Here is a 22,708-nt window from a genome sequence, read left to right as displayed (position 1 = left end):
TGTGTGTGGGGCTGAGCTCTGTGTGTGCACACCTGTGCTCTGTGTGCCTCTAAATGTGAGCTCTGTGTGTGTATGTGTGCACAACTGTGCTCTGTGTGCCTCTGAGTGTGAGCTCTGTGTGTGTGTGTCTCTAAATGTGAGCTCTGTGTGTGTGTGTGTGCACACCTGTGCTGTGTGTGCCTCTGGGTGTGTGTGTGCACTCCTGTGCTCTTTGTGCCTCTGGATGTGAGCTCTGTGTATGTGGGGCTGAGCTCTGTGTGTGTGTGTGTGTGCACACCTGTGCTCCATGTGCCTCTGGGGGTGTGTGTGAGTGTGTGGAGCACCCTGGCTGCTGGTAGCTGAGGGTGCCCAGGCATCCCTCACAGTTCTGGGGCATCCCTGTCTCCAGGGGAGGCTGCAGTGAACAGAGCTGGGAGCTGCTGGGCAGAGCAAAAAGGCCAGGCTGAGGTTTGTCTCCAGGGGACAGTGGGACTGAGCTGAGGCCCCACTCTAGCTCTGGGCTCTAGGATGTTGTGGGTGGGGTTGCTGTGTATTGTTTTTGGTAGTGTATTTGCTGGGAAATGTCCTGACGAAGGCAGGAATGATGAATCTGATTCCATGTTCTCAGAAGGGTAATTTATTACTTTATTATACTATATTATATTAAAGAATACAGAAAGGATACTTAATGCTAAAAAGATAATAATGAAAATTCCTGACTCTTTCCAGGGTCTCAATGGCCCTGATTGGCCAATGAGTCAAAACAACTCACACCAGAATCCAATGAAACAATCTCCAAACACATTCCACACAAGCAAAACACAGGAGAAGCAAATGAGATAGGAATTGTTTTCCTTTCCTCTGAGGCTTCTCAGCTTCCCAGGAGAAAAATTCTGGGCGAAGGGATTTTTTCAGAGAATGTGAATGCCACAGCTGTGGGCCAGGACTCTGAGCTCTTCTTTGTGGCCCCAACCCACCTTGTGTTCACCCCTCTTCCCCATCCTGCTTGCTGGTGCTCTGTACAGGCAGCAATGTTATCTTGCATGTCACACCATGCCTGCAGCTTCACTTCTGCCTCCTGGAGCAGTTCCAGAGCCCAGCCTGCGTCCAGAGCCCCCCTTTTTGGGCTGCTGGCACATCACCTTGTTCTGTTTGTGTTCCCTGTGCCTGCCTCATCCTGCCCACAGCCTTCCCCACTCTTTCATTTCCCACATGCCTCTGTCTCTCCTCTTCCCAGGTACTGGACATCTTTGAGCAACCTGGTGGCCTCTCTGCTCAACTCTGTCCGCTCCATTGCCTCTCTGCTCCTCCTCCTCTTCCTTTTCATCATAGTTTTTGCCCTGCTGGGCATGCAGCTCTTTGGGGGCAAGTTTGATTTCGAGGACATGAAAGTGCGGCGCAGCACGTTCGACAACTTTCCCCAGGCCCTCATCAGTGTCTTCCAGGTTTGGGGCAGTGGGAAGGGCAGCAGGGGCTGGGGGTCTCACCTGGGCTGGGGGTCTCCAGGCAGGAGTTAGGGCTCAAGGGAATGTGGGTTTGTGGTGCTTTAAGACAGGAACAGGGAAATGCGACTGGAGTCGTGAGCAGTAGTTCAGGTTCAGAGCTGAGCAAAAGGAGGATTTGACCATGGGGCTGGAGCCAGAAGGGTAGGATCAGTCTGTGGGATTCTGTCATGCTCTGCTGGGGATGCTCTTAAGTCTTTATCACTGCTCTGCTCCCAGATCCTGACTGGAGAGGACTGGAATTCAATCATGTATGATGGGATCATGGCCTATGGAGGCCCGTCCTTTCCTGGCATGCTGGTCTGCATCTACTTCATCATCCTCTTTGTCTGTGGGAACTGTATCCTCTGCCTGCAAAGCCAGGCCTAGGGCCCACTGCACCCAGCCCCATAGCATCAACTGCATAGAACTGGGCAGGGGGCAAGCAGGGGCTTCCCTCAGTGTTTCAATGCTTGCCTTAAGCTTTTCGGTTGTGAAGAGCAGTGGAACAAACCACAGGCTTCAGGGCTGGCACTGGTGGTGGCTGAAGGCTGGGCACTGGAGGAAAGCACATCTGGAGCAGGTCTGGATGCCTGGCAGGCAGAGATTCAGCCAGAGAGGGCAGCCAGCTCAGAGCTCAGTGCTTACAAGGGATGGATGCTAGTTAGGGATCACCAGCCAGAGTTATCACAAGGGCTAAGCTCCAGGAAGGTTTCTAAGGGCACCCTGGAGACCATGGATGGCTCCAGACAGGAACTATGTCTGTGTCCTTAGCACTGTGTCCCCAGATATCCTCCTCAATGTGTTCCTGGCCATTGCAGTTGATAACCTGGCCGAGGCTGAGAGCCTGACCTTGGCCCAGAAGGCCAAAGCAGAGGAGCGCAAACGGCGGAAGATGTCCAGGTGGGTGCTGCCTTCCCTGCCCCTGGGAGCTCCCAAACGACGTGCTGGCTGTGAGGGGACACAGCAAGCTTTCCCATGGCCCCTGCCCAGACTTCATTTCCTGCTCTGCCCTCCTCTCTGCTTAGAGGTTACCCAGAGAAGTCTGAAGAGGAGAAGCAGATGCTGGCAAAGAAGCTGGAGCAGAAAGCAAAGGGAGAAGGGATTCCCACGACAGCCAAGGTCAGTTCTGGTGGAGGTGAGCCTTGGAGGGCTCCTGGGGGGATGGCTCTGGCTCCCTCCCACCAGCCAAGAGAGACAAAGACTTGGAGCCAGTCTGGGTCTGGCCTCTTGTCCAGAATCACTGCTCCCCACAGCATGCACTGCTGATGGGGGCCCTCAGTGATGGGGGCTCTCTGGGGCCAGGCAGGACATGCTGAAACAGCTCCATTGCCGGGGATCCTTTTCCTCCAGTTCATTTCCTTGGCCTCAGCCAGTTGCCAGTGGCTGGTGCACAGCAGTGTGGGGTGCAGCAAAGCAGCATCCCAGATCTCCCTTATGTTCACACCCCCCTCATGCAAACCCCCCTGTTCAGCTGTGCTGAGCTGCCTCTGAGGAGCACCCGGCCAGCAGCTACTTTAGTTTCCACTTTCCAGAGGTGTTATTAGAAGTTCCCTCAGGAGTTGCTCCCTATCTTATTCCCCCCTGGCATATTTGCATGGCTCCAGCGCACATTCCTATTTCCCATCCTCTTTGCTTTGATTGCAGCATCCCCTCAGCAGCTTCCAACCTGGGCCAGCACTCCATGTGCTGGCTGCTGTATGGGCCCAATTCAGAGATGCTGCTTGTCCCACATGGCTTCCAAGATGAGAGGGTCTGGCCAGCTGGCACATGCAGCTGCACATCCTCCTCTCTGTTTCTCCTTGTTTCAGTTGAAAGTGGATGAATTTGAATCCAATGTCAATGAGATCAAAGACCCCTACCCTTCTGCAGACTTCCCAGGTAAGATTTGTCCCTGGCAGGGCAGCAGGCAGGCTGAGGAGGCACTGCCAGAGGCATGGTGTGTGAGGAGTAAAGGATGCAGGGAACTTTTCCCAGCCTTGGAGTGCTGAGGTCCTTCTGGCTTTCATGCCAGATCAGGATCATGGAATCAGAAGATTGTCCATAAGGTCATATTCCCTCTCCCTCTTGGATGATTCTTTTCTTTTTCCTTTTCATGGTCATCCTACAGGTGATGATGAGGAAGATGAGCCTGAAATCCCCCTGAGTCCTCGGCCACGTCCCCTTGCAGAGCTACAGCTGAAGGAGAAGGCTGTGCCCATGCCTGAGGCCAGCTCATTCTTCATCTTCAGCCCAACCAACAAGTAGGCACTGCCCCTTGTCCCTGCCCTGTAGGGCCAGGAATGGCCCTGGTGTCTCTGGCACCAGCTGTTCACAGCAGGGTCTTGTTTTAGCACAACAACCAGTTCTGAAGGGAACCAGCTCAGGGGAAAAGCCTTCTGTGTGGAAGGACTGGTACAGACATCCTTCCATGCCTAGGGCTTTCCTGTCCTCAGGGTTTGTCCAGCCCTCTGCCAGGCTGCCATGACCCTGTCTGATGCCCTTTGCAGCATCCCGTGGCATTTCTGTCCCTGCCAGGTTTCGGGTCCTGTGCCACAGAACTGTTAATGCCACCTGGTTCACCAACTTCATCCTGCTCTTCATCCTGCTCAGCAGCATTTCCCTGGCAGCTGAGGATCCCATCCGGGCCGAGTCCTTCCGCAACCAGGTGCCTGCAGAGCTGTGAGGGTTTGGGATGGGTGGGGGAGACCTCTTGGAGACTCCCAGCTCCCCAGTCAGCAGGGATTTACTTGCCACATGCTGTTCCTAGGCTGGGATGCCAACCCTGCCTCTGGGAGGGCAGTGCGCTCTGGCAGGAGATGCTGGATGTGCTTCCCATTCAGGGTGCAGCTGGGACAAGGTTTTACTGCTCCATGTCTCAGTTTATTTCTGGGTGAAAAATCCACCTGACAGGGTGTGCAGGATTAATTTGGTTTGAAGCTGTGGTGGCTTATTGGGGAAGGAGATATCCTGTGAGGCAGCAAACTGGGCCTCTGACATGTGCAGTGCCCTTGAATGCTGCTGGCATGCAGCCACAGCTCCTGTCCTTCAAGGCACCAGTGGGTCTGGCAGGGCCTGTGGGATCTCACATGAGACAGCTTCCCAGGGCACTTGGGGTTTTTGGGGATCAGATGCTTTCAGAGGGAATTTACCTGGCTGGGGGGAGCTTTGTCCCAGCTGCAGGTTGGATCATGCACTGGAGAAAATCAGCAAAGCTGGGGAAAGTTCAGGAGTGTTCTTGGGACTGGGTTAGAGATGGCCTCCCCAGTGCACAGAGTGGACAACTTCAGGATGTTTGAGCACACTGAACATTTCCCTTGTCACCCAAGTCTCATCCTGTACTGGTGTCTCTGTCCCCAGATTCTTGGATACTTTGACATTGGTTTCACCTCTGTCTTCACAGTTGAAATCGTCTTGAAGGTGAGTCCATGGTCTTGCCATGAGCATGGCCTAGCACATAGGTCTGTGTGGATGTGACAGGTTAGTCAGAGAGAGAAACAGGTAACTTTCCCAGGCATCATCCTAGGAAAGTTGTGAGAATGCTCAGAGAAAGAATTAAAATAATTCTTATTTTTAACTCTACACTTAATGTTTGTGAACATGTAGAATATTTATACATGGTGTTTATAAAAAAATAATTTACCAAAAAGTGTTATTCCTAACTAACCAATAGTATAAAGAGTGTTATTTATAAACCAATCAAGTTCTAAGTGAACAATCCTACCTATAAATATGTTAAGTTTCTAATAAATCTCACTTTATGCCTTCCATAAGGCATAAGAGTCAATGTCGCCTTTCTTCAACCATTCCTACCTCAACGGCGACAGGTCTGGACTTTGTGGCCATGGACACTCCCACTCCTCAGGCATCCATGCTCCTGAAGGTCTCAGTGAGGAGAAACCTCCAGCTGATCCTCCTGGAGAGTTCATTCATGCAGTCTGGGTAGTGTGTGACCTGTCCCAGAGGCCATGTGTCCTCCCCAGTGAGGTCAGGCAGCTAAGCCAGCTGTGCTGTGACATGGGGACACATCAGCCATGGCACTGGCATTTTTATTCTGACATGCCATTTAGAAAAAGAGACAAAGAGAAACCAGTGAAAAGCTGTGGACAAAAGTCACATGTTGTTCCATTCCAAGGGTCTTTACTAGTCTCCTCTTTAATTTGCTGACTGACTGTCTCCAGCCAGTGCTGCACAGCGGATTTCCACCTGAAGCCAGCTTCCTGCCTGGCTGCAGGGGTCTGAGCAGGACAGGGACCCCAGGCCATGGAGCTGTGAGAAGTCCCTTGTGCCTCATCCACCCTTCCCCCTTGGAGGAGCCATGCCCCTGAGCCCTGCCCACCTCTCTCTTAACTCCTTCTGCTCCCCAGATGACAACCTACGGTGCTTTCCTGCACAAAGGCTCCTTCTGCAGGAACTCCTTCAATATCCTTGACTTACTGGTGGTTGCTGTCTCCCTCATCTCCATGGGATTTGAGTAAGCACCTCAGGTGCCACAGGGTGGGCACTGGGCTCTTGAGGCTGGTGGGGCAGCTGGGGATGGTGGGTGGAGGAGGAGCAGCCAGCCCAATGGCTGCCCATGTGCCCATTATGTCATGTTTGGGGGACATGGACAACTGGGAGCATGCCTACAAACTGGTCAAGGAGGTCAAAGGACACTCCTTGAATGTCAAACATGTTTGGGTGGAAATTCAGTTTGGATCTGCTTTCTCCAGCTGCCAGTGTCACTTGGCCTTATGTGGGTGGTGGCTGGTGACATCTGCCATCCTTTATGCATCCATGGTGTCTGCCATCCCTTGTCCCTCGCTGCTGGCCTCAGCCTGCCCTCCTTGGCTGCTTGGTGGGGTTGTGCCAGCCTAGCCCGGGCAGGGAAGTGGCCCCAGCTCAGCTGTGCCTTCCTGCCCAGGTCCAGCACGATCTCTGTGGTGAAGATCCTGCGGGTGCTGAGGGTGCTGAGGCCTCTGCGAGCCATTAACAGGGCAAAGGGGCTGAAGGTAAGTGAGAGGCTGGAACAGGGGACCTCCTCCCACGGCAGTCCCACCTGGAGGTTGTGTGGCAGGCATCGTGCCCTGTTCCCAATTCCCACCGCCCATCTGTGCAAGGGGTCTGCCCCATCCCTCTGCTCTGTCAGGCTCCCACTTTGCCTGGAGTGGGAGGGTGTGGGACACAGAGTGGGGGCTTGCCCCAGCTGTGGTCACATCTGCATTGTCCTCCACCTCTGCAGCACGTGGTCCAGTGCGTGTTCGTGGCCATCAAGACCATTGGTAACATCGTGGTTGTCACGACATTGCTGCAGTTCATGTTTGCCTGCATTGGAGTTCAGCTCTTCAAGGTGAGATCAGGTGGGCAGGAGGAACCTTCTGCTCAAGCCCATCCTGGCCAGGCTCTCCTGGACATCACCCTGGGGATGGTGCCTGCAGTGCTGGGTCAGCACAGGCTGTGCTCTCCTGGTCTGAGAGAGGAGCACAGAAGAGACTGCAGTGAGAGGAGGGCAGGAAGCACCCATGGTACTGTCAGGTCCAGACAGCACCTGTAAAGGGCTGCCTCACCTCCCTCCGTGCCTCAGTTTCCTCTTTCTAGGGCAGGAGGCACTTCTGGCTGATTTCCTCTGTGCTTTGGTTGTGAAGGGTTTCCTTTCTCACAGCGCTGCTCCTGCTCTCCGGGCCTTGGCTGCTCTAAGGCAGAGCTGGCCCTAGCTGGGCTCAGTTTTGTTCTAATAACTGAGCTCAAACTCTGAGCTGATGTGAGCTTTCAGGACACCCAGCAGACTGAGCAGAGCTGTCAGCATACCTTAGATTTTAGTTAATTCTCTGGGTACTGCTTTCTTCCCTGTTTCCCAGAGAGTTGTCTCCCGGGTAGGGTGAGCTAGGCAGGCCTCAGCTCAGGGCTGTGGAAAGTTGTTACCATCTCCAAGCAGTGTTTCTTGATCTCAGCCTGGGATTAACCCCAGGTCTGCCATGACTCTGGAAATGCCTTGTGAACTGGTTTGTTTGGCATGCACATTGGGGAGGGCCAGAGTCTGCACTGGGGTGGTGAGGGGGGCACTGACTGAGGGCTGGGAGAAAGTCAAAACTCCCCAGGGCTTCTAAAATCAAAGCAATGCCATGGCCTCTTCTGGTGTGTGTTGAATGCAGGGCAAGTTCTACAGGTGCACAGACCCATCCAAGCTGACGGAGAAGGAGTGCAGGTAAGAGCTCTCTGCAGCTCCCAGGTGGGCAGTGGCCAGGGCTGGGAGCTGGGGGGGTGTGATGGGGAATGCTGCATCCAAAAAGTGGACCTGAGGTGTAGTCCTGTTCTCCCTGTCCTTGGGTATTGGAATAATTACCAATATAGCTGGATGGGACGTGCCTGAGCTTGTCTGTCCCTTGGTGCTGAACCAAAAGGCAGCAGTTGTGGTGATTTCACCCCAGAGACACCTTTGGCTAGTTGGGTGCTGCAGCTGGGCATGTGGAGGCAAGTCCAGGCATGCAGGAGCTCAAGTTTCCCTCTGCTGGAGAAGCTTTAAAGTGATGGTGAAGGAAAGGAGTCAGTTCTGATGGAGAGTTTGGATCCAGAGCTTTGTTCTGGCCCACAGGCCTCTGAATCCAGCAACAGCTCCAGCAGAACTCCTGACCCGTGTGGTTGCTGTTCCTTTTAACCCCAGGGAGAGGGGCAGGGAAAGGATAGGGAGCCACCAGCCAGGGACAGGAGGGGAGGTCTCAAGGGACAGAGGACACCTGGATGGCCCAATGCCCCCCAGGGGTAGAGGGCATCCTTTGAATCTGCCAATCACTTAATGCCCTTCTAGAATTCCAGGACGGACAGACGGTGCTGGGAGGGGTCAGGGAGGGGAAAGCAGAGGTGAATGGCACACCTGGGAGGGAATTATCAGGGGAGGGACCCAGGGTTCTGAGGTGAACCCTGAAATCACACCGCAACATGTGGGGTAAATCAGGAGCAAGCACAGGGCTGTGCTCCCCTCCCAGGGACCAAGGAGGGCCAGGCCAGTGGGGCTGAGGGCCCTGCCTGTGAGCTCTGTGTCCCCTCTGCTGCAGGGGTCAGTTCATCAACTACGTGGACGCAGACCCCACGCAGATTGAGGTCCAGGAGCGTGTCTGGCTGCACAGTGACTTCCACTTCAACGACGTCTTCTCAGCCATGATGTCACTTTTCACTGTCTCCACCTTCGAGGGCTGGCCAGAGTGAGTCTCTACTGAGGGGAGGTCTGTGCTGGGAGCAGGGCACTGCCATGGGGTCTTGGTTTGAAAAGCCAGGAGGCTAAGGAGGGCAGGAGCCTCCCCTGAAATGGAAAATGTAAACCCCCTCCCTCTGAGTTATTATAATTTTGAAATGAAGGGGCTCTCAGGCAAAGATATGGGAATAGGAATAACAGTTCTTTATTAGGGAAGAAAATTAAAATAAAATAAAAAATGCAGTAATATAAAACAACACTGCCAGAGTCAGACCATGCCCTGCCCCCTTGTGTGTCAGGGTGGTGGCACAGTCACATCCCATGGTGGCACAGTCCCATCCCAGGGTGGCACAGTCCCATCCCAGGGGGGCTCAGGGTGGTGGCACAGTCCCATCCCAGGGTGGCACAGTCCCATCCCATGGGGGCTCAGCCCTCCTGCAGTGCCAGCTGTGGTTCTGCTGGAGCAGGGATCCTGCACAAGGGGGGAGTTTTCCTCTGCAGCTCCAGGGCTGCTGGAGATGGGCCTGCTCTCCCTCTGGGAATGCAGGGCAGCAGAAAGCTGCTCCTCTGGGAATGCAGGGGGCAAAGGCTGCTGGGCTGTTCCAGGGCAGATTGGATCCAGGTAGGAATGCTTGGCTCCTCCCCTGGGCGGAGCATCTCCCCATGGGATGGTGGAATTTGATCAGCCCTGCTGGGACACTCAGTGGCCATGGACAGCAGAGATCTCCTGGAGGGAGGATGGGCTGTGGGAGAGATAAAGCAAACTGCCCAGTGAGCAGAGAGAACTGCCCCAGCTCTGACAGATGTTGAGAGAACACACACCCCCAGCTAATTTGGGCCTTGGCCAGGGTAAAGAAAGAAGAGCTATCCAGGGTGAGAAGCAGGACCAGTCCCCCTGTCAGTGGCTGTGGAGCTGGCAAGGTTACCCAGGCAGTCCTGTCCCACTGTTGTTGGATGTCCCCAAAGCTCTCTGTAACTTCCAAGAGGAGACATGATCTTTCCCACCCAATTAGGGTTTCTGTTGCCTTGATTTCCCTCCTATAGGCTGCTGTACATGGCCATTGACACCAATGCTGAGGATGCAGGCCCTATCTACAACTACCGTGTGGAGATTGCAATGTTCTTCATCATCTACATCATCCTGATTGCCTTCTTCATGATGAACATCTTTGTGGGCTTTGTCATCGTCACCTTCCAGGAGCAAGGGGAGAATGAGTACAAGAACTGTGAGCTGGACAAGAATCAGGTAATGGGGCTGCTGGAAAAGGACAGGGGGAACCAGCCCTGGCTCTGGCACCGCTGGGGCTGGCTGATGTGGATCAGCCCTTCTTTGGGGTGACACTGCTGACACAGATGAGTTGAACCTGCCCCAGGCCTGTTTGCTCCTGGGGCAGGGCCAGCTGGACCCATGTCTAGCACCAAACAAGACTGAGGGAAGGGCAGAGGGCACCAGAAACAGCAAGTGGGCCTCCCTGGACAGGTGGGGTGCCCAGAGTGAGCTGGAGCAGAGGGTTGTGCCCAGCTCTGGGCTCCCCAGTACAAAAGCAGCATAGATGTACTGGAGTGAGTCCAGCAAAGGGCCACTGAGATGATGGAGGGTCTGGAGCATCTAAGGAGGGTCTGGGAGTCAAGTCTGGTACTGAGAAGGCTCGTAGGAATCTGACCTATGGGTAAAAACACCAATGGGAAGGCACAGAGGAGACTGAGCCAGGATCTTTTCAGTTGTGCCCAGCGACAGAAGAAATACAATGGACACAAACTGAAGAAAAGAAGAAATTCCATTTAAACAATAAAAAACCCTTTTTTTTTTAAATGGTGATGGTAGCCAAGCACTGGAACAGGCTGCCCAGACAGGCTGTGAAGCCTCCATCTTTGGAACTTTACAAAAGCCAACTGTCCTGGGCAGCATGCTCCAGTTGGCCCTGCTTTGGGCAGCAAACCCTGACTAGACCATCTCCAGAGGTACTTTCTGCTGCCAGCCCTTCTGTGATGCTGTCACGCTGTTATTCTGGTGGGGGACAGCAAGGCTGAAAGCAGCAGAGACATTGGCAGAGCATGTGGGACACGCTGGGGAGGACATTGGACAGGGGCAGCTGCTGGCCCTGGAGTGCTGTCCTCCTCCTGCACTGAGGCAGCACAGGCAGCTTGAGCTGGGGGTGCCAGGCTGATGTGAACCACACAGAAACCCAGCAGAGATGGCCCTGGGCTGCTGGGGAGGCACAGGCCTGTGCAGCCATCTCAGTGCCCCCATCACCCCTGGTTCATGTGGTGTCTTCACAGAATTCACAGAATCACCAGGCTGGAAGAGACCTTCAAGATCATCGAGTCCAGCCCAGCCCCAACACCTCAACTCACCCCTGGCACCCAGTGCCACGTCCAGGCTTTGTTAAACAGCCCCAGGGATGGTGACTCCACCACCTCCCCAGGCAGCCATGCCAGAACTTTATCACCGTTTCAGTGAAAAACTTCTTCCTAATATTCCAACCTATATTTCCCTTGGTACAGCTTGAGACTGTGTCCTCTGGTTCTGTCAGTGCTGCCTGGAGAAAGAGCCCAGCCCCAGATGAGCACAGCCTCCTTTCAGGAGCTGTGCAGAGTGATGAGGGCAGCCCTGAGTCTCCTTTTCTCCAGGCTGAGCACCCCCAGCTCCCTCAGGGGTTCCTCACAGGGTTTGTGTTCCCAGCCCCTCTCCAGCCTCATTGCCTCATTTGGACACATTCAAGGATCTCAGTGTCCTTCCCAAATTAAAGGGGCCAGAACTGGACACAGCACTCAAGGTGTGCCCCCACCAGTGCTCAGTGCAGGGGCAGAATGACCTCCCTGCTCCTTCTGGCCACACCATTCCTGATTCAGGCCAGGAGCCACTGGCCTTCTTGGCCACCAGGGCACACTGCTGGCTCATGTCCAGCCAGCTGTGGACCAGCCCCCCCAGATCCCTTTCTGCCTGGGATCAGGGTGCTCTAAGCTGGTCCTGAGAGAGCCTGGGGAAATGCTGGGACAAACAGGCAGGCTGGAGGGGTCAGGCCAAGAGCAGCATGGCCTTCTTTGGAGGCAAAAGATGGAAGCTTTTCCCATGTGGGTGCTTATCGGTGCTAGGATTCCATTCTTCACCCCTGGGAAGAATGCTGTGCAGAACTCCATGATATCAGAGGCTCATTAATGACTTTATTGTACTATAACTATATTACAGATATTACACTAACAAGAACTGTCACTAACTAACTAACTGGAAAACCTGTGACCCTCTCCCAACACACACATGTGGATCCAATTGGCCAATGAACCCAAAACACCATCACCAAAATCCAACCAAGCAATCAGCTCGGGTAAACAATGTCCAGAATATTCCACATGGGCACAAACACGGGAGCAGCAAATGAGATAAGAATTGTTTTGATCATTCTTTTCTCTGCTTCTCTTATAGCCTTTCTCAGGAGAAATTCTGAGAAAGCTCAATCTCTGTCTGTTCAGAGGACATGTGAATACCACAGGTGCTCTGGGGTGTTTTTGCAGGAAGCACAGCAGTTCCATTCCCTGGCCTGTTTGGTTGGGATGGGAGAGGAGGGTGCTCCAGCTTGGGGCTGTGGGGGTGTCATGGTTTGATGCTGGTGCAATGCCAGTGCTCTTAAGAAAATATATTCTCTTTAGTGTTTGATGTGAAATGTGATCAGAGATAGAGCAAAGCAGGCTCTAGCTTAGGAATAAAGGAAAAAAAAATATTAATTTACAATACATAAAAGAAGCACACACACAGAACTCAGAATGAAAACTTTCTAAAGACATTCCTCCTCCCTTCCGTCTTGCAGGGGCTTTCACCTCTTTTCTCTGTCCAAGGCTCTGGCCACATGCCTTCCCCTCCCAAACCCAGCCTGCACTGGGCAGGGGAGCTCCGACCTTTTTCACCGACTGGAACTAAGAGAGTTTTCTTCTGGGAGTTCTTTGCTTTTAACTTTCTGTGTTCTCAAAGGTATATCTATGCCTTCAGTGGCTACACCAGGTGCTAATATTCAAATGTCAGCACTGATTGGTTTGACCACAAACTCCCAAAAAACTCACTTTCTTGGTTTGGAAAGACAGGAGTCTGCTAAAGAAGGCAGGAGCCTCCCCTGAAATGGAGAACGTAAACCCTCCCCACCCCTCCAAATTGCTATGAATTTTAGATTAAGGGGCTGTCAGGCACAAAAATACGGGAGCAGGAAATAACAGTTCTTTAATAGGGAAGAAAATAAAAAGATAAAATAAACACTGCGGTGAACCAAACCAACCCTGGCAGAGCCAGAGCACAGCCTGACACCCTGTGGGTCAGGGGGCTGGCAGCAGTGCCACTGGAATTGTGGCTCAGCCCTCCTGCAGTGCCAGGGCTGGTTCTGCTGGAGTAGGGATCCTGTAAAAATGTGCAGTCTTCCTCTGAAGATCCAGGGGAAGAGGCAGCTGCTGCTCCTCTGGGAAATCCAGTGGAGAAGCTGTGGAGTTATTCCAGATTCTGTGGAGAATCTCCAGATTATATCCGGTTAGGAATGCTTGGCTCCTCCCCCTGGGCTCACATCTCCCAGTGGGATGCTGTAGCTCTTATCAGTCATGCAGGGACATTCAATGGCCTGTTATCAGCAGGTGTCTCCCCGAGGGAGGAGTGATTGTAATCACTCAGAGAGAAATAAGGCAAACTGCCCACTTGACAAAAGACAGCTGCCATAGAGATGGGAATAGAACACATCTTGCCCTGCAATCTGGAACACTCACTTCCTTTTCAGTCTAAGACAGGGATGTGCAGCGTGGCTGGGGGTGCTGTGTGTGCCCTGCAGTGGGCTCACAGCTGCCCTCCCTGTGTCCCTGTGTCTGTGTGTCCGTGTGTCCGTGTGTCCCCAGCGGCAGTGCGTGCAGTACGCGCTCAAGGCTCGCCCGCTGCGCCGCTACATCCCCAAGAACCCCTACCAGTACCAGATCTGGTACGTGGTCACCTCCTCCTACTTTGAGTACCTCATGTTCTTCCTGATCCTGCTCAACACCATCTGCCTGGGCATGCAGGTGAGGGCACAGGGCTGGTGGAGGGGTGTGTGAGGGTGCACGGGCTGGCTCAGCCCTGCCATCCCCACGAGAGCCTCTGCACAGGGGGTGTTTGCTCATGGTGTGATGTCTGGGTCGGGGCCTCTGGACCAAAATGGGACTGGTGGGATGTGGGGAGCCCAGAGAAGGGGCTGCAGGGAGGAAGTTTCCTTTGTGCTGAGCCATAGGCCTAGCTGTGGGAGGGGGCTCTGCATCCAGCACACATCTCTGAGCTCACAGTGGAGGCTGAATCTGCCATCAGCTAATGCCTCCTTCTGCCTTATCCTCAGCATTACAACCAGTCTGCAGAAATGAACCACATCTCAGACATCCTCAACGTGGCCTTCACCATCCTCTTCACCCTGGAGATGGTCCTCAAGCTCATGGCCTTCAAAGCCAAGGTGAGAGAAGAGCATGATCAGCATGGAAAGCAGGCCAGGCCAGGGGGTCCATTTATTCTGCACTGGGCATCTCTTGAGTACAAGCACCCCCAGCCCTGCAGCTCCAGAGAATTTCTCCTTAAAAGACCCTTAGGACTCCCATGCATAGGACCTTGGAGTTTCTGGAGGGGCTACTGCTTGTCAGGGCTACCCTTGCTGGCCAAATCCCACCCAGTGCAGTTGGCCACTACTTCCCATCTTCAGTGTCAGGGCCATAGTGGGGTCATAGCTGCTCCTGATCCACCCTCCTCATCTCACTGTACTGTAAGTCAGGACAAAATAACCAAGCAGAGGGTGCAAGCTCTGACCACCATCCCTTCTTCTGAGGGTCAGACTCACTGAAGAACCTTCTGGTTCCTCTGTGTCCTCCTTGACTTACACCCTTGCATGTTCACTCTTTGCCTCCTCCTCGACAGGGATACTTCGGAGACCCCTGGAATGTCTTTGACTTCCTCATAGTGATTGGCAGCATCATTGATGTCATCCTCAGTGAGATTGATGTAAGTGTGCAGGGGCACAGGGCTGTCCCCACCCAGGGCTGCACTGGCACCTGCCCTGGCCCGAGGCAGGAGTGCTGGATGTGTCCAGCCCTTCAGGGGGATGGTGTCCTCTCCTCCCTCCCTGCTCTGCTTGGTTTTGAGGAGGGACAAGCAAGGATCAGCACATGGTATGAGCACATGGAGAGCACAGCTGTGGCCCTTTCAGCATTAAAGCACAATTTAGACGTCCCCAACTGCCCAGCATGTCTCATTGCCCTCTCCCCTCTGGTCTCCTGAATCTATAGGCACTGGAGTCCTGTGGAAAACAGGCACTCAGGACTCACCCATCAGCAGCAGGCTGTGTGCCAGCCCCTGCCCCACTGGACAGGCATCCACACACCCAGCCTCAGATCAGTGCAGGTGGGACTAAAAGGGCTCCCACAGCTCCCTGTCCTCACAGGACTCTGCTGGCCCAGGGGAACCATCAGACCCATTAGATTTCCAGACATTTGCTTTGTGTGTGTCCCTTTACACAGCAGCCCCTACACACAGGTGGTGTGTGTGAGCTCCAGCCATCCCTGCAGGAGCTCTGCACTCTGCAAGCTGAGGGGCTGGTGCCTCAGGCAGGGCCTGTTAGGTGAGGGCTCTGCTGGGAGCATTTCCAAAGCAGGGCTAGGAAGACACCAAAGCCCTGCCTTCCCTGGCACTGGCACATCCACACCTGTGTCTGGCCCTGAAATGCCCCTCAGCTGTGGGAGGTGTGTGCTTCCTTCAGCAGAGCTGATGGGGCTCCAGAGGCAGCTGTGGAGTGGGGGAGATGCTGGATTGACCCTCTCCAGTGGCTTGGCAGTGTCTCCTGAAAGGGGCAGGGCTGGCTCTGGCACTGCTGCTGCCTCTGCCACCCTGCACAGGGTCACCTTCCATGTTCTCTGTGCAGGAAGGTGAGGTTTCCAGAGACCTCGAGAGCAGTCACCTTCTCTGTAGGGTATTCCAGGTCTCACAGAGCTGGGATGAGCAAAACCCACCCACCTTCCCCTCCTGTGAGAGCCCTGTGCCCCTCTCTGCACAGCCCTGCACATCAGTACAGCCATCCTGTGCCCTCTGGGCTTCTCAGCCTTCATGATCTCCCAGATTTCCTGCCAGTGCCAACAGCTTTTATCTGTCAGCTCCTCCTCATCCTCACCAGCTCTCTGAACCTGTGCCTTGGTTTCCCACTGCCTGTCCTCCCCCAGCCTGCTCTCAGAACTCAGAACTGAAGTTCAGGGGGTGCTCAAGGCCCTGGACTCCACAGTGGCTTTCAGTCCCTCTGGAGCAAGGGACCAGCTTGCCACACACCAAAATCCTGCTGGCCTTGAGATGGGGATGCCCAGGACCCAGCACAGGCACCAGGAGGAGCCTGGTGCCCTGGCTGGGCTGGCAGGGGCTGCCCCAGGTGCTGTGCTCTGTGTGCTGCAGCTCTGTGGACAGCAGCAGGGCTGTGCAGAAGGCCAGGCAGCATTTGGGGAATGATCTCTGTGGCCTGAGCTTCCCAGATCCTTTCCCCTGTATCTGTGTCCTTGAGGGTCTGTGGGGATGCCCAGGACACACCACAGGCACCAGGAGGAGTCTCGTGGTCTGTGGGGTTCCTTGCTCACCCACCAGCAGTCACATCAGCTTGTCCCTGAGCCTGAGGGATGCTGGGGCTCTGCCTGCCCTTCCCTAGGCCCCTCCTCTTCTCCCCAGTTTCCATCTTACTCTTTCTTCTGTGTCTGTGTCCTCTCCTTGTGTCCCTCCCTGCCTCCCCTCTGCTGACTCTCTTGTTCTCTCTCTCCACAGACCATCCTGGCACCCAGTGGTGGGTTGTACTGCCTTGGTGGGGGCTGTGATGGCACTGTAGGTACCAGCTGTGTGTGCCTGCATCCCTCCCTGCCCCTGCCAGCCTTTGCACGTGCCCTGTGTGTCACCGAGGCTGCCACACCCAGCTCCTCCCTCTGGGCTGGGACTCTGCCCTGGCTGAGAGGGATTGGGGTGACACCCCACAAACACAGACACCCCTTCCCACCCTGAGAGGTGCAGGGCTCTTTCCCAGCCCTCCTGGGGCCACCTGAAAGCCCAGCCCTGCCCTCACCATCCCATCCCCTGGAACTGCCACACCAGAGCTGTAGGGCAGGAAAGGTGACCTTGGTCCTTCTGCCATCACCCTGCCTGCCCAAGGCCTGGAGGGATGCAGCCTCTGACAGCCAGAGAAATGGAGAGAGGGCAATCCCTGCCCTCTGACAGCCAGAGAAATGGGGAGGGGACAATCTCTGCCCTCTGACAGCCAGAGAAATGGAGAGAGGGCAATCCTTACCCTGTGACAGCCAGAGAAATGGAGAGAGGGCAATCCCTGCCCTCTGACAGCCAGAGAAATGGAGAGAGGGCAATCCCTGCCCTCTGACAGCCAGAGAAATGGGGAGGGGACAATCTCTGCCCTCTGACAGCCAGAGAAATGGAGAGAGGGCAATCCTTACCCTGTGACAGCCAGAGAAATGGAGAGAGGGCAATCCTTACCCTGTGACAGCCAGAGAAATGGAGAGAGGGCAATCCTTACCCTGTGACAGCCAGAGAAATGGAGAGAGGGCAATCCCTGCCTTCTGACAGCCAGAGAAATGGAGAGAGGGCAATCTCATCCTTCTGACAGCCAGAGAAATGGAGAGGGGGCAATCCCTGCCCTCTGACAGCCAGAGAAATGGAGAGGGGCAGTCTCTGCCCTGTGCCCTCCCCCAGGGCTGGCTGTGTCCCCTGGGTGCAGCCCCATGTCCTGGGAGGCTGAGTGGGCCAAGCCCTGCACTGCTGGCCAAAGATCACTGTGGGAAATAGAATTGTGGAGAATTTTCAAAGCTTTACAGAAGGTTCAGTTACAGCATGGTGGAGCACGAGCTAATTGGCCAAGAAATGCTTTTAATGTATTAGAATTAGGAAATAGCTTCTAATTGTGACATCTGTATTGTCTCACCCTTCACATGAGATTAAAGATAGAATAAAAATAGATTAGATTAAAAATAATAGATTAAAACAAATGTATTAAAATGCAATAAAAGTTTTTAAAACCCCTCTCAGTTACCCCATGTCTAAGTCAGGATAAGACCAAATTGAAGAGCTCACCAAGGGGCTGCAGTGGCAATGGGGTGGCCTGGATTTGTGTGAAGATGTGGAGGAGCTGACTGCAGGGTGCCACGTGCCAGAGCCTCTGCCCAGGGCCCTGGGGCTGGGAACTGCAGAGTGCAAGCTGCTGTGCACAGGGCACTGCCCAGAGCCCAGGGGTGGGGATTGGTATATGGGTGTCTTGAGCCAGGTCTCAAAAGCTCTTGGAGATTTATATCACACCCAAGATAGCTCAGCTACCTTAGAAGGCATAAAATCAGCAGGATGGCTTCTGTGGTAGTGTTGGAAACAGAAAAGTTTTAATAAAGGGCAAAATAACAAAACTCTTTACAGAGAAAACCCGAGCCAGGTGCAAGAGGTTCTTGCTCCTGGTAAAACACCTCACAAAAGCAAATTGTTTCTTTGTTCTCTTCTTTTTCTAGTAAATTGCTCAGGTGGGACTTTGTGGCTTCTGTCCAGTTGGCTATCCATAAGTTTGAGGTGGTCCCCCAAGTCTTATGAGGTGTCTTTTTTGCTAATTCAGGAGAGAAACTTCAGGGCTTTTTGCTTTTTAAGGAGACAAAGGATAGTTTAGTCACTCTGTCAACAGGGGCACATTCCTAAAGGGATGGAGATGGGCAGGGGCATGGCCATGGGCATGAGCTGCACTGGGGCTGCTGAGCTCCTGAGCACTGCACTCAGTAGGTGGGCACGAGGCACCAGGAGAGTGAAAGGCAAAAGGAGGAGGTGAGAGAGCAGATGGAGATTTTCAGTGCAGCCCTGGGAGCTGGGAAGTGTGATGCTGAGGAAGGTGGAGCTGCTGGGAGGGGTATTTGCAGGTGGATTTTGTTACCCTGAAATAGCTGGGAGGGGGTGGCCTGGGTGATGGGAGCCAGAGGGGTCCAGTGGCAGCACTAAAGCCCTGGCAGGCCAAGGGGGCAGTAGGAAAAGCATCCCAAGCAGTGATGGAGTTCAGGTAGGCAGTGTCAGCAGGGTCTGTTCGTGGTCCTGTTGGCAGAGACTGTGGCTGAGGCTGTGCCATGCTGGGGCTACCAAGGGCACAGGTGACTGAGCCCCCAGCATCTCCAACCACCACTGTTAGGTGCTTCCAGACAAAACCCAGTCCTTTCAGGCCAGGAGCTGTTCCTCCTGCCTCACCTCCTGCCTGCTCCCTCTGCCCTGACCCCCTGGCTCTTCCCCCCTTCAAGGGGGATACCCACAGAGAGCTGGCATCACTGCACAGCCAGGTGGCATGAGCAGCTCCCTGCAGAGACACCTCTCTTCAGTCCCTCCTTTGGTTAAAGTCCTGCTGTGACATTGTCAAAACTGCCCTTCCCTGCTTAATCAGCTCTCATTAACCCTTCCTGTGCCTGGTGCCCACCCTACACCTCACCCTACAAATACAGGACGTGCTGGGTAAGACCCTGGTGGGACTAAGGCTGTCTGTGGTGGCCCTGTGACCCTCGGGGCTCTCCCAGTCCGTGTGGCAGCCTGCCTTCCCTCCTGCATGGTCCCAGTGTCAGAGTGTGAGTGTGGGGGAGAGCAGCCAGGAGAAGAAGTGCCAGCACACCTCTGTGGTCTGACCCTGTGTGCTGGCAAGGGCAGTGTGGCTGATGCCTGGGGGTGGGATCTCTTTACCCTGCCTCCCCCAGGACCTGGAATCCTTGCCTTGAAGGCCTGGGGGCCCCAGCACTGTCTGTCCTGCAGCTGTTGTGCTCTGCCTGCAGGACCCTGATGACAACTCCCGCGTCTCCATCACTTTTTTCCGGCTCTTCCGGGTGATGCGGTTGGTGAAGCTGCTGAGCAGGGGGGAAGGTGTCAGGACCCTCCTGTGGACCTTCATCAAGTCCTTTCAGGTCTGTCAGGAGCTCTGCTCCCCTCCCAAGCACACACATGCCCAGGGCTGGCTGATCCTCAGGCTGGTAGGGTGAGCAGCCTGTCCTCTCCAGGTGTGATGTGTAGGGGTCCCCTCCAGCCAGGTCTCACAAGCTTTTGGATATCTGTGTCACACCCAAGATAGCTCAGCTACCTTAGAAGGCATAAAATCAGCAGGATCGCTTCTGTGGTAGTGTTGGAAACAGAAAAGTTTTAATAAAGGGCAAAATAACAAAACTCTTGACAGAGAAAAACTGAGCCAGGTGCAAGAGGCTCTTGGTCCTGGTAAAACACCTCACAAAAGCGATTTGTTTCTTTGTTCTCTTCTTTTTCTAGCAAATTGCTTAGGTGGGACTTTTTGGCTCCTGTCCAATTGGCCATCCTTAAGTTTGAGGTGAAGTCCTCCAAGTCTTATAAGGTGTCTTTTACCCAATTGAGGAGAGAAACTTCTGGGTTTTTTGCTTTTTAAGGAGACAAAGGATAGTTTAGTCACTCTGTCAGCAAGGGATACATTCCTACACAGGCAGAGGGGAAAGCTCCAGTGCTCCAGGCTGTGCTGGGGGCTGGTGGTGTGCAGAGCATGGCCCCCATGGGTGGGAAGGTGTGTGGGGCTCCCTGGCTGACAGCTCTGAGTGTCAGAGCTGGGCCAGGTGCTGGCAGTACCTGCTGGGCCTGTTTGTCCTGGTCCCAATTAGCTGGGATCTGCCCCAGGTGGGTACTCAGGGCACACTGCAGCATCAGCTCACAGCCTGAGCTGGGCACTGCCCTCAGCCCTGGGCTGTGCTGAGCCCCTGTCCCAGCCACAGGGGCCACTGGGGGCTGGCATCAGCCTCCCACGTGTGAGCACCACAGAGAAGGGGCCAGCAGGAGGGTGGGAGAGGTACAGGTGAGCTGTCCCCTCCCCACACAGGGACAGGCACAGCACCTGGAGAGCCCAGGCCCTGTCCCTGGGCTGTGTCTCACACAAGCCATGGTCCTTTTGTCACAGGCTCTGCCATATGTGGCCCTGCTGATTGTGATGCTTTTCTTCATCTATGCTGTGATTGGGATGCAGGTGAGGGGCACGGGGCTGGGGGGTGGGAATTGGTCTTCATCAGATGTGCTGAGCCTGATGGCACTGGGGTTCCTCTGTTAGGCTCTTTCTGGGACCTTTCACATGATGTGACTTGTTTACCCTGATCTGAAAGGCTTTTTGCCACCCCAGCAGCCTTCTGTCCCTGGGCTTCAGCCAGGGCAGCTGGGGCACATGGCACAGAGCACTTTGGGAGCCAATGGCACAATGCAATGGCACAATGAAATGGCACCAGTGCTTGTGCTGGTTCAGACCTTGTCTCTGTGGCCCAGATGAAGTGCAGCTGTAGTCAGGGGTGCTTTCAGCACTGGCAGAAATGTCCAAGTAGCTTCTAAGCCCCAGAGCACCCACAGCCCAATCTCAATCTCTTTTGGGGATGCCCAAAGCCAAAAGCCAAATAAACCAGAGGAAGTGGAGCTCAGGCTCCAGAGGGTAGTTGGTGCCAAGGAAAGGATGGCACACTGCAGACCTGCCACTGTGATTTACAGATGTTTGGCAAGATTGCAATGGTGGATGGGACCCAGATCAACCGAAACAACAACTTCCAGACCTTTCCACAGGCTGTGCTGCTGCTCTTCAGGTCAGTCTTGTCCTGTGGCAATGCCCAGCTTGGAGTGAGGGAGGACCAGCATTTCAGTAGCTGAGTTCTTTTTTGTCCCACAGGAGGATCTCCTGCAGCAGTGGGAGGGTTTCAGGAGAGGCTGTGGGTTTTCTTGGTGTGGCTGGGCTGCTGGAGAGAGGGGCATTTTGGGTTTGCTATTCTGAGTATTTCCTTCCCAGACTGGATTTTAATTTGTGAATTGTGAGGAAACTCATGGGAAGCAGGAGCTCTACCTGAGGCTTTCCTTGACTCCAGACACTTTCTGGAGCTTTCAGTGGCCCTATAGCAGCAAGCCCAGAATCCTGACTGCTCCTTGTTTTGTTCACAAACAGCTTTTTGCCAGTGATTCAGTCAAAACACCAATTACTAATGTAAACCTGGGTGGCCTTCACCCAGCACTAGCTGTTCTTGTGTTGCACTGATTCCTCATGCCCTTACAGATTGCAGGTCTTCCTCCATTCTTCCTGGAGTGGATCTGCCATTGGTTTGCTCCACGGGGCTGCCCACGTGCTTCTGATAACATGAACATTTTATGGGCAATGTTACAAATCAAAGCTGCTCTTTAAGTGGCATTCTGAGGTATTGTTTCACCAAAAGCAGCTGGCAGTTATTAGTTCTGCTCTCTACCTAGGGTTGTGGTAAGGTGGGAAACTTATTTCGTTGATTTTTGAAAATTCCAGTATATTATGTCAGCGGAGGGTTTGGATTTCCTTACAAAAGCTCAAGTTTCCCATTCCCCTGTGTGCTGGGCTGGCCTGAGCCCTCCCTGCATGCCCAGGGACCAGCAGGTGTCCCCTGTTCCCAGGTGTGCCACGGGCGAGGCGTGGCAGGAGATCCTGCTGGACTGCAGCTACGGCCGGCGCTGCGACCCCGAGTCCGACTATGCCGAGGGAGAGGAGTACACCTGTGGCACTGGCTTTGCCTACTTCTACTTCATCAGCTTCTACATGCTCTGTGCCTTCCTGGTATGCATCTTTCACATCTTCCTCCAAAGTATTTGGTCTTTTTTGTAAGGCCGTCCTTTGAAACTTGTTTCTAGTTCCGTTTCCCTCTCAGCAATGTCTGTCCTATTCCAAGGCATTTCTCAGTCAGCATTTCTTATCTCAAGGTTTACATACAGATGGACACTATGTGAGCCTTCTGTCAAGCTTTGAAATTTCTCTACAAACCCATTTCCCACCGTGTGCTGGCTCCTACTGGCACCCGTGTCCTGCCTGGGCAGCTGTGGGTTGGTAGCTGTGTGTCTGATGGGGTGAGCCCCTGAACCTCCCCCTGGGGACATCCCCCCTACCCAGCCATGCTGTGAACTGACACTGCCCTCCTGAGGGACCCAGGATCCCTTTTAGTGTCTTCCCACAGCCTCTGTGTGCTGCCTTCCAGATGTGTTTGTGCTGGCCTCAGCAGGGGTGGAGAGGGATGAGATGCTGATGTCCTTGTCCTTTCACATGACCCGTTTGAGCAGGAGGCTCCTCTCTGCATGGGAAGAGCC

At 54.1% G+C, this 22,708-nt stretch overlaps 1 protein-coding gene across 2 annotated transcripts in view; it reads left to right on the top strand.

Annotated features, from left to right (window-relative positions):
* The window catches only part of CACNA1S (calcium voltage-gated channel subunit alpha1 S), a 63,463-nt gene that overhangs the window by 27,536 nt on the left and 13,219 nt on the right, over window positions 1-22,708 (top strand). For both annotated transcript variants that reach the window (XM_030232347.2, XM_030232345.2), the window contains 22 exons: window positions 1,217-1,424; window positions 1,701-1,821; window positions 2,249-2,363; window positions 2,489-2,582; window positions 3,272-3,341; window positions 3,571-3,703; window positions 3,978-4,107; window positions 4,800-4,859; window positions 5,807-5,913; window positions 6,343-6,430; window positions 6,661-6,768; window positions 7,571-7,623; window positions 8,471-8,617; window positions 9,652-9,853; window positions 13,474-13,632; window positions 13,941-14,051; window positions 14,507-14,590; window positions 16,385-16,441; window positions 19,399-19,527; window positions 20,535-20,600; window positions 21,107-21,198; window positions 22,025-22,184. In XM_030232347.2, the coding sequence (XP_030088207.2) occupies window positions 1,217-1,424; window positions 1,701-1,821; window positions 2,249-2,363; window positions 2,489-2,582; window positions 3,272-3,341; window positions 3,571-3,703; window positions 3,978-4,107; window positions 4,800-4,859; window positions 5,807-5,913; window positions 6,343-6,430; window positions 6,661-6,768; window positions 7,571-7,623; window positions 8,471-8,617; window positions 9,652-9,853; window positions 13,474-13,632; window positions 13,941-14,051; window positions 14,507-14,590; window positions 16,385-16,441; window positions 19,399-19,527; window positions 20,535-20,600; window positions 21,107-21,198; window positions 22,025-22,184 (2,494 nt within the window). The remainder of the gene's footprint in view (window positions 1-1,216; window positions 1,425-1,700; window positions 1,822-2,248; window positions 2,364-2,488; window positions 2,583-3,271; window positions 3,342-3,570; window positions 3,704-3,977; window positions 4,108-4,799; window positions 4,860-5,806; window positions 5,914-6,342; window positions 6,431-6,660; window positions 6,769-7,570; window positions 7,624-8,470; window positions 8,618-9,651; window positions 9,854-13,473; window positions 13,633-13,940; window positions 14,052-14,506; window positions 14,591-16,384; window positions 16,442-19,398; window positions 19,528-20,534; window positions 20,601-21,106; window positions 21,199-22,024; window positions 22,185-22,708) is intronic.

Source organism: Serinus canaria, chromosome 26, assembly GCF_022539315.1.
Source record: "Serinus canaria isolate serCan28SL12 chromosome 26, serCan2020, whole genome shotgun sequence".
NCBI lineage: Eukaryota > Metazoa > Chordata > Aves > Passeriformes > Fringillidae > Serinus > Serinus canaria.
This window is presented reverse-complemented; position numbering and strand designations above follow the sequence as displayed.